This window comes from Capricornis sumatraensis, chromosome 1, assembly GCF_032405125.1.
Source record: "Capricornis sumatraensis isolate serow.1 chromosome 1, serow.2, whole genome shotgun sequence".
Classification (NCBI taxonomy): domain Eukaryota; kingdom Metazoa; phylum Chordata; class Mammalia; order Artiodactyla; family Bovidae; genus Capricornis; species Capricornis sumatraensis.
In genome coordinates, this window is record NC_091069.1 from 213,450,877 (window position 1) to 213,464,445 (window position 13,569).

Here is a 13,569-nt window from a genome sequence, read left to right on the forward strand (position 1 = left end):
AACTTTAGTTTGTGACTAATATAAACTCTTTTCCACTTTCTTAACCCATTTAACTTTTTTTGACGTATTTCCTGAAGGTTGATAGGAGCTAAAAGAAGTAAAACACTAGTTGGTTTCGTTCTGGTGAAGAGTTAGGGGAGGATTTGGGCCTCATTATAGGTTTGTGCACATGCATGCTCAGTCACTTCAGTCGTATCTGACTCTGCGACCCTGTGCTGTATAACCCATCAGACTCCTCTGTCCATGGGCTTCTCCAGGCAAGAGAATTGGAGCAGGTTGCTGTGCCCTCCTCCAGGGGATCTTCCTGACCCAGGGACTGAACCTGTATCTCTTGTGGCTCCTGCATTGCCAGTCGATTCTTCACCTGAATCGACCCATTATGGGTTTAATTATGTCTAATAACTTTTTGGACTTCCCTGGTGGCTCAGACGGTAAAGTGTCTGTCTACAATGCGGGAGACCTGGGTTCGATCTCTGGGTTGGGAAGATCCCCTGGAGAAGGAAATGGCAATTCACTCCAGTACTATTGCCTGGAGAATCCCACGGACAGAGGAGCCTGGTAGGCTACAGTCCATGGGGTCGCAAAGAATCGGACATGACTGCGTGACTTCACTTTCACTTTCACTTTCAATAACTTTATTATTTACTACAAGGTGACTCTAGTTGACAATTACCTTCACAGACAGTGGCACCTTAGGAACAGAGACTAGAAAGTACAAGTGTTTTGTCTTTACCTGCTTGGCAGAGTTTTAGGCTTTTTGTTGTGAAATGTACTGATAAAAGCTTGGGCTCTGCAGTCAGATGGACTGGATTTGTGGATAAGTTACCCATGCCTTGTTTCCTCATCTGTGAAATGGGGATGATACTAGTTCAGCATCAGGCACTCAAAAGTTTGTTGCAGTAAGCCCATTGATGCCTGCCAGGTCCTTGGCTCGGGTTCAGGCACACAGTAAATACTAAAAAAAAAATTAGCTAGTATATTATGGTTTATATGATAAAATATTATATTAGTAATTATATATAATATATTAATTATTATATATATTATATGTATTATGTACATATAATATATATTATATACATATAATGTGTATATATTATATATATTAATGTATTATATATATTATATGGTGTGCTGCAGTCCATGGGGTCGTGAAGAGTTGGACACAACTTGGCAACTGAACAACAACAATTATGGTTTTATTTTCACTTTAAGGATTGTTAAAATCTTTAACTGGAGAATTATTACTCAAGGAGGCAGATTTGATTGAAACCCTTCTGGCGCCTAGTATCCACCTGTCTAGGCTGCAGTCAGGCCCAGGTGCAGAGGTGGGAGAAAGGCTCCCTCTGGTTGGATTTTACAGTGCCAAGATGCAGCGTTTTTCTCCTCCCACTAAGGGAAAGAGGCCTGTACTAGGCAGGGCCTGGGAACTGGTAGGCATAAGGCGTTTTTCTCCTCCCACTAAGGGAAAGAGACCTGTACTAGGCAGGGCCTGCGAGCTGGTAGGTATAAGGCAGTGTTGACAGTACACCTAGTCGTCATGATTGAGTCGGGATGAAAATGTAAGGAATTTTAAAAGTGATACTAAGTAAATGTCCACTTCCATTCCCTACTGATCTTCAGCCCCTAAATTACACTGGGAACATCTGGAATGGGTCCTCCCTCTCCATGATTACTTTAGTTTTCCTTTTAACAAACCACATGGAAAAGCAGACAGGAAGAAGATGTGGGGCACTGGCATTCACGTGGCATGTCAGAGAGGAAGAAAACCTTCCTCCACCCTTCTGGATTCTTCTGGTCTAAGGATTAAATTGACATGTGTCAGATTAAAGCTTTAATAACTGGTGTACATGGAAGAGGGGCTTCCCAGGTGGTGCTAGTGGTAAAGAATTCACCTGCCAGCACAGGAGACCTAAGAGAGCCCAGTTCGATCCCTGGGTTGGGAAGATCCCCTGGAGGAGGAAATGGAAATATCTCCAGAGTTCTTGCCTGGAGAATCCCATGGACAGAGGAGTCTGGCAGGCTACAGTCCATGAGGTTGCAAAAGAGTCACGCATGACTTAGCAACAACAGCCATATATGGGTGATACCAAGGAAAACTTGAGTAACTCTTCAAAATGGCCAAATACCGTCTCACTTTAAATACCGTCTCACTTTAAATACCGTCCTCAGCAGGCAGACAAGGATGTTGAGGGTGGGGAGAGTCAGTTCTGGGAGGTCCCTAGGAAGAGCACAGTAAACCCTGGTGAGGTTGTCCTGAGATTTCTGTCCCTGCCCTTTCACTGATAAGATACAGATTTGGACACCCTTACACATGGAGATTTCCCATACAAATGTTAATATTTCTTCCAAAAGGCTAACTCCTGCTGGGTTTTGAATGTGTTTCCTTTGCCTGCTGTTTCTTAGAGAATAACCAGCTTAAAATAATTAATATGCCAAAGAGACATATTTTAGGGAAGCAGATTCTGTTACCGCTAAAGCAGATTCCAGAGCCAGTGCAAGGGCTCTGTGGGTCCCCTGGGTTACCTTCTTCACTGGGCTGTGACTTTGGTGTTGCCCAGTGGGCGACTCCTTCACCTCGGGCTAAGCCCCTTCCCCCGTAACTGTTGAGTGTTTTGATACAGAGAGCTGACCCTCTACCCTGCAGCCTCATTATGTGGTGAAAATAAAGGTTTTCCGTAAAGGTTTTCTGGTTTTTAGCAGAAGTTCTGATATCTATGCACATGCATACACATCTGGAAATAAAGATAAACAGCTGCAGAAAGGGGACTATGAAAGGAAAGTCAAGAGAAGTTTGTCACTGTTTTAAGCAGACATATTTTTTACAATAAGGATGTCTAACTCTTAACACATATTCTCATCAGTCCAGTTCAGTTGCTCCAACTCTTTGCAACAGTTCAGTCATGTCCAACTCTTTGCAGCCGCATAGACTGCAGCACGCCAGGCTTCCCTGTCTATCACCAACTCCTGGAGCTTGCTCAAAATCATGTCCATTGAGTCGGTGATGCCATCTAACCATCTCATCCTCTTTCGTCCCCTTCTGCTCCTGACTTCAATCTTTCCCAGCATCAGGGTCTTTTCTAATGAGTCAGTTCTTCACATCAGGTGGCCAATGTATTGGAATCAGCATCCGTCCTTCCAGTGAATATTCAGGATTGATTTCCTTTAGGATTGACTAGTTTGATCTCCTTGTAGTCCAACGGACTCTCAAGAGTCTTCTCCAATACCACAGTTCAAAAACATCATTCTTCGGCGCTCAGCTTTCTTTATAGTTCAATTCTCACATCCATACATGACTACTGGAGAAAGCATAGCTTTGACTAGACGAACCTTTGTTGGCAAAGTAACGTCTCTGCTTTTTAATATGGTGTCTGGGTTGGTCATAGATTTTCTTCCAAGGATCAAGTGTCTTTTAATTTCATGGCTGCAGTCACCATCTGGAGTGATTTTGGAGCCCAAGAAAATAAAGTCTCTCACTGTTTCCATTGTTTCCCCATCTGTTTGCCATGAAGTGTCAGGCTTCAACAGTACATGAACTCTGAACTTCCAGATGTTCAAGCTGGATTTAGAAAAGGCAGAGGAACCAGAGATCAAATTGCCAACATCCATTGGATCATTGAGAAAGCAAGAGAGTTCCAGAAAAACATCTACTTCTGCTTTATTGACAGAATAAATTCTTCAAGAGATGGGAATACCAGACCACCTTACCTGCCTCCTCAGAAATCTGTATGCAGGCTAAGAAGCAACAGTTAGAACTGGACATGGAACAACAGACTTGTTCCAAATTGGGAAAGGAAAATATGTCAAGGTTGTATGTTGTCACCCTGCTTATTTATCTTATATGCAGAGTACATCATGCAAAATGCCAGGCTGGATGAAGCACAAGCTGGAATCAAGATTGCTGGGAGAAATAGCAATAACCTCAGATACACGAATTACACCACCCTTATGGCAGGAAGCGAAGGACTAAAGAGCCTCTTGATGAAAATGAAAGAAGAGAGTAAAAAAGCTGGCTTGAAACTCAACATTCAAAAAACTAAGATAATGGCATCCAGTCCCATTACATGTTCTCATAATTACTTTTAAATTAAAAGGTACAGTGACTGCATTATAAGGATATGAGTCTGGAGAAAAACGACACAATGGCTGGCTTGTTCTTGTATGCATTTCACTGGGAACCATGTTTTAGTCTTTCTTAATGTCTTGAAACATTTCTTAATTTCAGGCTTACCACCACTCTCTGACCTTCTGAGCCAGAGGTTAAGATTAAAAAGTAAGAAGACTTGGGTCTGAAAATGAAAATGCATAGTTTTCATAGGACATGGAGCTTGGGAAATACCAAATACTTGGGAATGTTTATCAGAAAAAACCTTGAGTCAAGGAGGTTTTCAAAATCTGGAGGCTCCTGACTGACTTGACTGAAGAAGGGAAAGGAAGGGACTAGCAGTCAGTCCACTGCTCTTGCTCTTTTCTCCCTCAGTTTTCTGCCAGGGCTGGGGTCAGCCGGTGAAGTGGTGGGGCGTGAAGGAAGACATGGTCCCAGGGGCTTTGAAGTCTTAATGGCCCAGGGTCAAGTGCTCCTCTTCTGTTTGTTAGCTGTGTGACCTCAAGAAAGTTAATGAACCTCTCTGAGCCCCAGTCTCTGCATTTGTCAAATGGCCTTCATAGGCTTATTGGGATGATTCAATGAGAAAATTCAGAAAGATTTTAAACACTCATAAGTGCAAATAACACCATTGTTGTTTTCTTCCTGGTTTTTCATTTATTCATCAGATTCTGATTTGATGGGGCCAGAAAAATGGTTTTTAGAAGGCTCTCTGAGAGTTCTAATGTCTTCAAGTCCACGCCTTGTGAAACGCTGTTCCTGAGGGATAAGGAGCAGTTTGGGCATCATGATGGAGGGCAGGGCTCTTACTTATATGCACAAACTCTACGTGTCCATGGGGCACACATAGCTGAGCTGCACAGCTGCAAGGCTCCTGGCAGTAACTCTTTTTGGGGGAGGGTGCAGAGCGTGGTGTGTATGTGTGTGTGTGTGTGATGCAGGGTGTGCTTGGGACACTGAAGAACATTCCTTCTGGGGGAGCAGGAAGGGTGGGCGACAAGGGAGAAGGGTGGGGGTCCATGCGTGCGGTGCCAGGGAGCTCAGGCCAGGAAGCAGTGAGAAGCTGCAGAAGGGCAAAGACATGATAAGGTGCTGCAGAGGAACAGACCAAGAGAGTGAGACAGTAATTGTTAGAGAGTGCGAGAAGCTTGCAGGCAGGCAGAAGCGGTGTGCAGTGAGGAGGGGAGAAGTTTGAGAGATGGATTGGAGGAAGCATGGGAGGAGTCTGATTGGGCTGCTTGCCAACAAAGGGGGAACAAGAGTTAGTGATGACTCAGAGGTTCCAGTTAGGTGACCTGGTGATTCTATGTGAAGACAGGTTGGGAGGATCAGGTTTTCTTGGAGAGGAAAAGGCAAGGACTAGCTAGTGCTGACTGTATGTAAAGTGCTCAAGTGACCCTTGGGCCTTAAGTACCTGGAAGTCAGGGAGGAGGCCTGGGAAGGGGTCAGAGATCTAGGATCTGAAGCTTTGGCCTGAAGGCGGGCCTGAGGCAGTGTGTGGAGGGCGCACTGAGGTGGTCTTGGGACAAAGCAAATCGCCAGGAGCTGATGGAGCTGGGAAATGAAGTACCTGGAGGCGGGAGAGGCCACCGAGCCGAGGGGAGGGAAGAGACCAGGTGAGGGGCGCTGGAAGCCACCGCAGAGCCTGTCACCTGCTTCATCGAAAGGGAGGTGGCCCCTAAGGATGGAGAGGGCCCCTTGGGTTTGTTGGGCAGGGGTCCTCGGTGCCTCTAGCTCGAGTGATTTCCGTATGTGGGAAAAAGCAAAAGGCTGGTGGCTTTGAGTCTGGGGGAGGACGGAGAGTGGGAAGTGGAGATGGGGAGTTCTCCCTTGAGACCTCCCGTGGGACTGAGCAGGGCAGAGCCGGGGTGGGGATGCAAACACCAGGTCAGGCAGTGGAAGGACCAGTTAATTGAATGGGGGAGCTGTCCAGGCCCTTCATTTCCTGGAAGTGCTCTATGGGAGGGAGGAGGCTGGAGAAGCAGGTGAGAAGACCTTGGAATGAGCGGGCGAGCAGCCCTCTGTAGGAACCAGGAGGAGGGACTGGAAGCCTGTGTGGTGGGGCGAGGTGGATGGATGGGCTGGAGACGTGCGGTGTGGGGATTCAGCGCAGTGACCCTGTGTACGGTGCTGCTGGTACCCAGGGTGTGAGCGGACCGGCAGGGCTTCACTTGCACACTTCAAAGTCACCTCTATCCCTGTGGTTTTGAGTCTGATTGGAGTGGGGAGTGAGGGGGCAAGAAGAGCCTTGAGGAGGGATAGAGTTATTCCACCTGCCAACATTTCTGGAGAAACATAGTATGATCATTTTGAAGACTTTCATAATTATTTGTATAAAATTAGTATCCGTTTATAAAACTGTTTTTCTTTTCTTGTTCTAGTGATGATCACCAAGGCTCTTTAGAAGAAAAAGGTATGAACTCTAAGTCAACATTGAGTAACTGAAAAACTTAAGCTGCACTGTGTGGAAATTTGCATTTTTAGAAAATGATTTCTTTATTCATTTTATTTATGGGCTGCAATTGCCTCATTACATTCATGCAGTCACCAGCTTACAGAAATGTATTGAAATAATCAGTAGGTTAGGATGATGAGATAATGACAGTTTTTCAGAAGTTTCTTTAAGATTATTTGTCAACAGATATTTAAAACAATGAAATGTAAAGAATTCATACCTTTGTGGTTTTTATAACTTAAGAATAGAAAACAAATACTCTTACATCTCTTTCCTTTTAAACTCTGCCTCTAATGTTCTTTTTAACCTTATTTTAAATTTAGTAGAGTAAGAATAGAGAAGTATTGTCAATGGAATTCTATAATTGTTCTATGCACGAGCAGATATTTTCTTTAGTACTTCAGTGTTATCATCAATTATAGATACTTAATGAAAATAGCAACACCTAATTCTATCCCTGAAACTGGATCAAGTAAAACCTCTGCTGTTAAAAGAAGGTCATGGTCTAGGTTTAGGGGTTGCTGAGGCTTGAGTCCCTTCTCTCAGTTTCTCTGACCAGCAAAGTACTGGCGCCTTCCTTACTTTCATACTGTCCTAATTTCATTTGTCTACTGCATGGTCCTTCCTTGTCCTCACACATGCTATGGGCTAGGACATGGATTTTCTCCTAATTTCTGCAGAGTGCCCATCACACAGTGGACAGTAAGTCAGTGAAGGGACAGTAGTCTCTGTCTGCACCGAGGGGAAGCAGTCAACCAGTAATCGAGCCCCTTCTGTTCACCAGCCTGGCATGGGTGAATGTTCCAGACAAATGAAATGGAAGAGTGCTAGGTCCTGTTCCATGAGCCATCTAATTGAGCGTGGCATAAATACAGATGAGGGGCATGGTAACTAAGTGGCAGTCCTTCCCTACACAGAAATACTCTTGCTCTAGTTGATGTTGGTAACTTCGGCAGCAGTTACCCCTTCTTCTCCTTTACTTTAATATCTCCATTCCATGCACCTACACTGGCCTCGGCTCTTACCACTTCATAGCTGAATCTCTGCAGCGGAGTTTTAGACTCTCTGGAGTCTAATGCATCCTGAACAACAGTACCTCCCGCCCCCCCCTCCGCTGCCCCCCGCCCAAAGTCCACCAGCATCTTTGGGAACACCACAGCCCATTTCACCTTGAAGCACTCATGTAATTCTGCATCTCCATATCATTCCCTGTAGGAGAAACACCCCCCAAGGCCAGTTCTTCTCAATTGCGTTTGAGGTCCTCCCTAGTCTGGTCCCAACTTATCTGGATCCTCACCTCTAACCTGTCTGTGTCATTTCACTAAATCAGTGATGGTTGTTTGCATGAGTTGACTGTTCAATGGGAAAGGACTCTGAGTCTTTTCTATAGAAACACCATCGTTTGCTCTTCAGTTACAAAATCTAAAACCAGGTGCTTTTTTTCCCTTTCTGGTGTCAAGTTACTTAATCACCAGGGATGTTTTTAGAGAGCAGCTAAGTTGATCAAAGAGTGCCACTCCTTTGGCACAGAACCAAGAGGTTGCCAGGGACCCAGCCAAAGGTCATTATAAAGTTTATTGGCTTTCTGTTTGCCTTCTCTTGGAAAAGGCTTAAGGTTGCTTGGTCTAAATCTTTTATCCTTTGAGAATATGGCCTTGCTTACCATTGGTAACTGGATGTTAATTTGACTTGCAGTGCTGCTTTGGGTTTAAAGAGGTAATTCAGTTTATAGAAGAGGATACTTCTGTTATTTTTGGTTTAGCATTTTTTTTTTTACAAAAATGAACACAGTCTTCTATTTTATCCTGGTATTTATACTACTAAACTTGATTTCTTTTTCAAAATTTAGATTTCCCCAGCGCCAACCTAGATGCTTCAGGGGACTCTAAATCAGGTAAGAGATATGATTAACATTGGTAAATGCCCCAATGAAATTTTTATAAAATAACCAATTTATCTCAAGATAAATAACAATTAATTTTTCTGTTTTACTTCAAGCAATCTGTATGAAAGATAGGAACTTTCATCTTTCTACTTGAAAGAGCTGATTAAATTTTAAACTTTCATGGTTACCTAGCCTAGTTGAAATCAGTAACTTAAAATTCAGTGATGAAGCTGTGCTTAATGAAACTGAGAATTTATCTGATGAGGCAACTGGACCATTTTCTAGATTGGTTTCACTAACCTAATACAGGGTCCTCTGTGAGCCAGACCAGGTGGTGGATACTTGGCTGGGGTAGTCCTGGGAGGTTTCCCTGAGGAGGTGATGGTTGACTTGAACTCTGAAGGATGCATTACGGTAACAGGGCAAAGGTGGGGACAAGAGTTATCTGAGTTCAAAAGACTTGCAGGTGTAAATGTACATGTCCCCATGTGGGAAAGTGCACAGCGCTTGTTTGCAGAGACTGAAGAAGGTCAGATGACTGGAATCAGAGAGCGAGGGAAGGGTGGCAGGGCCAAAGTGTGTCTGTAGAGACAGGTGGGGGCTGGATTTCATAGGACCTTTGGATTAAAAAATCTTTTCTCCAGAGTAGATGTACAAATGCCCAATAAGCACATGAAAGATGCTCAATATTATTTCAGGGAAATACAATTCAAACCCGCAGAAATATGCCATTTCACAGCCACTAGGGTGGCTACAATGAAAAAGATCATGGCATCCGGTCCCATCACTTCATGGGAAACAGATAGGGAAATAGTGGAAACAGTGTCAGACTTTATTTTTGGGGGCTCCAAAATCACTGCGGATGGTGACTGCAGCCATGAAATTAAAAGATGCTTACTCCTTGAGGGGAAAGTTATGACCAACCTAGATAGCATATTCAAAAGCAGAGACATTACTTTGCCAACAAAGGTCTGTCTAGTCAAGGCTATGGTTTTTCCAGTGGTCATGTATGGATGTGAGAGTTGGACTGTGAAGAAAGCTGAGCGCCGAAGAATTGATGCTTTTGAACTGTGGTGCTGGAGAAGACTCTTGCAAGTCCCTTGGACTGCAAGGAGATCCAACCAGTCCATTCTAAAGGAGATCAGCCCTGGGTGTTCATTGGAAGGAATGATGCTGAAGCTGAAACTCCAGTACTTTGGCCACCTCATGTAAAGAGTTGACTCATTGGAAAAGACCCTGATGGCTGGGAGGGATTGGGGGCAGGAGGAGAAGGGGACGACAGAGGATGAGATGGCTGGATGGCATCACGGACTTGATGGACATGAGTTTGGTGAACTCCGGGAGTTGGTGATGGACAGGGAGGCCTGGCGTGCTGCGATTCATGGGGTCGCAGAGAGTCGGACACGACTGGGCGACTGAACTGAACTGATGCTGCTGATAGAGGCTTCCCCAGTGGCTCAGTAATAAAGAATCCTCCTGCAGTGTAGGGGATGCAGAAGATGTGGGTTCAATCCCTGGGTTGGGAAGATCCTCTGGAGGAGGAAATGGCAGCTCACTGTAGTATTCTTGCCTGGAAAAAACCACCAGAGGAGCCTGGTGGGCTACAATCCATAGGGTCACAGAAAGTCAGACACGATTGAACACCCACACCCACCCACACTGCTGATAGGAATGTAGATTGACACAGCCACCTGGGAAAACAGTTTGGTAGTCCTCAAATAGTTAAAGATAATTGCCATTTGACCCAGCAATTTCTCTCCCGTGTATATAGCCAAGAGAAATGGAACCATATCTCTACAAAAGAACTTGTGCATGAATGTTCACAGCAACATTATTCATGATATTTGAAAGTTGGAAACAACCCAAAAGTCCATCAAGTTTTAAACTCATAAGCAAAATGTGGTGTACCCATTTGTGTTTGTTTGCTGTGACTGCTGTAAGAAAGTGCCATAGACTGGGGAGCTTAACCAGCAGAAGTATGTTCTCTCACATTCTGGGGGCTAAATGTGAGTCAGGATGTTGGCAGGGTTGGTTCTCTTGGAAGACTAGGAGGGAAGGTCTGTTCTAGATGTCTTTCCTGGCTTTGTAGGTAGCCATCATCATGATCTCATGATGTTCTCCCTGTGGTGTGTCTCTGGGTCTGAATTTCCCCTTTTTGTAAGGACACCAGTCATCTTGGATTAGTGTCCACCCTGAGGACCTCATTTTACGTAAAAGTAAATACTTCTGTGAAGACTGTATCTCCACATAAGGTCATATTCTAAGGTGGATTATGACTTAAAACATGAAGTTTTTGTTGGGGGACACAATTCAATATTATAACACCATACAATGGAATATTATTCAGCCATAAAAAAGAATGAAGTGGTGATATATACTACAACATGATGAAACCTTGGAAACATGCTCAGTGAGAAAAGCCAGGTACAAAAGCCCATCTATTACAGAATTCCATTTATGGGATTTATCTGGACATTTATGGAATGTCTAGAATATGCAAACCTATTCAGGCAGGAAATAGAGTATTGGTTATCTAGGTCTAGGGGGAATGGGGAGATTGAAAGTGGTAGTTAAAATGTACAGGGGATTTTAGGGGATGTTTAAAATGAAAAGTTGATTGTTGTGATGGATATACAGTTGTTGTTGCTGAATTGCTCAGTCATGTCCGACTCTTTGCGAACCCATGAACTGTAGCCTTCCAGGCTCCTTGGTCCATGTTGCTTCTCCAGGCAAGAATGCTGGAGTGGGTTGCCATGCCCTCCTCCAGGGGATCTTCCCAACCCAGGGATCAAGCCCAGTTCTCCCTCATTGCAGGCAGATTCTTTACCGTCAAAGCCACCAGAGAACTGTGAGTATATGAAAAGCTATTGAGTTGTACACTCTGAATTATGTAGTGTATGGACCTCAATGTAGGAGACCCGGGTTTGATCCCTGGGTTGGGAAGATCCTCTGAAGGAGGAAATGGCGATCCACTCCAGTATCTTGCCTGGAAAATCTCATGGACAGAGGAGCATGGTAGGCTCCTACAGTCCATAGGATTGCAAAGAGTCGGACACAACTGAGCGACTTCACTCACTCACTCACTCAAGGTTGTTATAGAAAAATAAAAAAAGTTATATCAGAAGAAAAAAATTCAAAGCTTGTCATCCAGGAAAAAATCCATGTTTTCTTGAAAAAACTTAAGCTCAAAAAACTTAAATCACAGAAATCACAGGGCCGTTTGTCCTGAACCATTTTCTGGGACTGTGGTCTTTGCATGCTTGATTTACTCCTGTGATTAGGTTTATGTGCAACAGAATATATTTAGGACAGACAAGTAGCAAAAGTTGTCCCTCTAATTTGTTTCCTGCCCTTATCATTTCTGAAAACAGGACCACTTGGCAATCTTGTTGCCAGATGGGAGTTTTTATCTTTATATCTGGAAGATTAAGTATGAAGTGAAAGTGAAAGGAAGTGAAAGTGAAAGGAAGTGAAAGTGAAGTCGCTCAGTCGTGTCCGACTCCTTGCCCCCATGGACTGTAGCCTACCAGGCTCCTCCCTTCCATGGGATTCTCCAGGCAAGAATACTGGAGTGGGTTGCCATTTCCTTCTCCAGGGGATCTTCCTGACCCAGGGATCGAACTCAGGTCTCCAGCATTCCAGGTAGATGCTTTAACTTCTGAGCCACCAGGGAAGCCCAAGATTAAGTATATTTCCCCCTTTTTCATCAAGGTAATTTTGTACTGGTTTGATGATTGCATCAATTATCTTTATGAGGTTTCCGTGTTGCTAGTGACTAAAGAAGATTGGTCCCTAAAGTTGTGCTAAGTACCCTTTGGTTTTAATGTCAAATAAAAAAGTAGGAGAAAGATGGTTTCGTAATATGCAACCAAAATGAAGATTAGAAGGAGACTGTGCAAGGACCGCTGTCTAAGGAAGGGGGAGAAAGCCTGCTGCTGGCAGCAGTGTCTGAAGTTGAGAGTTAAAAATGCTTGAATGCAGAGTATGGTAGGTAATTCAGATTCTCGGGCTGGGGGAGAGACACTTCAGGTCAGAGTGGGGTGGAGCCTTCTCAGCTGGACAAAGGGAGTCTGGTCGGGAAGTGTAGGTGGGAATCCCCTGGTGGTCCGGTGGCTAGGACCCCACGCTTCACTGCTGAGGACCGGGCTTCTAGCCTGGGGAAGGCACGGGGCCTGGGATTTCAGTTTGCCTGCTGCCACACTTTCTCTGTTCCCTTTCTCACCTTTCTGTCCTTCCTTTCACTTTTTTCTTAAGGTTTATTTTTAAAAGTTTAGCCTATTTTTAGTGGAATGAAATGGGTCAAAGGGGTGTAGGTTTTGTCTACATCTAGGCTGGCATTCAGGACAGCTGGGTGTGGTGAAGGTGGAACCCATCAGGATGAGAAAATAAGAGAAAAGAAACTCAGAGTTGGGGGCTGTTTGCATGCTAGCTTCCCCAAACAGGGATCCTGCTGCCAGGGCTCTAACCTACGCAAACGTGGGGAGGGTTTACGGCTGGGGGTAGCAGGCTTGGGCTGGCCTGTCACTAGAGTTTAGGAGTGTGACCTGTTAGTAAAAATTGCTGCTCCTTAAACATCATGACTACTGTGTACGAAGGCCCGGGCTGGTCACTCTTCACAGACATCTTATTTAGTTCTCAAATATGTGCCATGAGACAGAAAGATGGTCCTGGGGGCTTGAGGGGGCAGGGAAGCAGAAATAGAATAAGGAGTCTTAGGCCCCAAACCAGAGGGAAGGTGAACTGAAGGGATGGATGGCCCCAGACTCTGTGTCCCAGGGACCTGGAGCAGAAGGTGGGCCTCACCTGGGGCTGGTCCAGGCAGAATTACATCCCTGCAGAGGTCCTAGGGGCTTCCTAGGTGGCGCTAGTGGTAAAGAACCCGCCTGTCAATGCAGGAGACAAGAGATGCAGGTTTGATCCTTGGGTCAGGAAGATCACCTAGAGGAGGGCACAGCAGCCCACTCCAGAGATCTTGCCTGGAGAATTCCATGGACTGAGGAGCCTGGCTACAGTCCATGGGGTCTCAGAAAGTTGGACCCGACTTAGCACGCACGCGCGCACACACATACATGCAGAAGTCCCATGCTGCGAGGGAACTGGCAGAGTAGAGACATGGTAGGGGCT

General features: G+C 44.9%; 1 protein-coding gene across 1 annotated transcript in view; it reads left to right on the forward strand.

Moving 5' to 3' along the window:
- Window positions 1-13,569, forward strand: part of LOC138076690 (uncharacterized) — a 112,305-nt gene that overhangs the window by 76,022 nt on the left and 22,714 nt on the right. Inside the window, exons 6-7 of the mRNA XM_068968969.1 lie at window positions 6,487-6,518; window positions 8,410-8,454. Coding sequence (XP_068825070.1) covers window positions 6,487-6,518; window positions 8,410-8,454 — 77 coding nt within the window. The remainder of the gene's footprint in view (window positions 1-6,486; window positions 6,519-8,409; window positions 8,455-13,569) is intronic.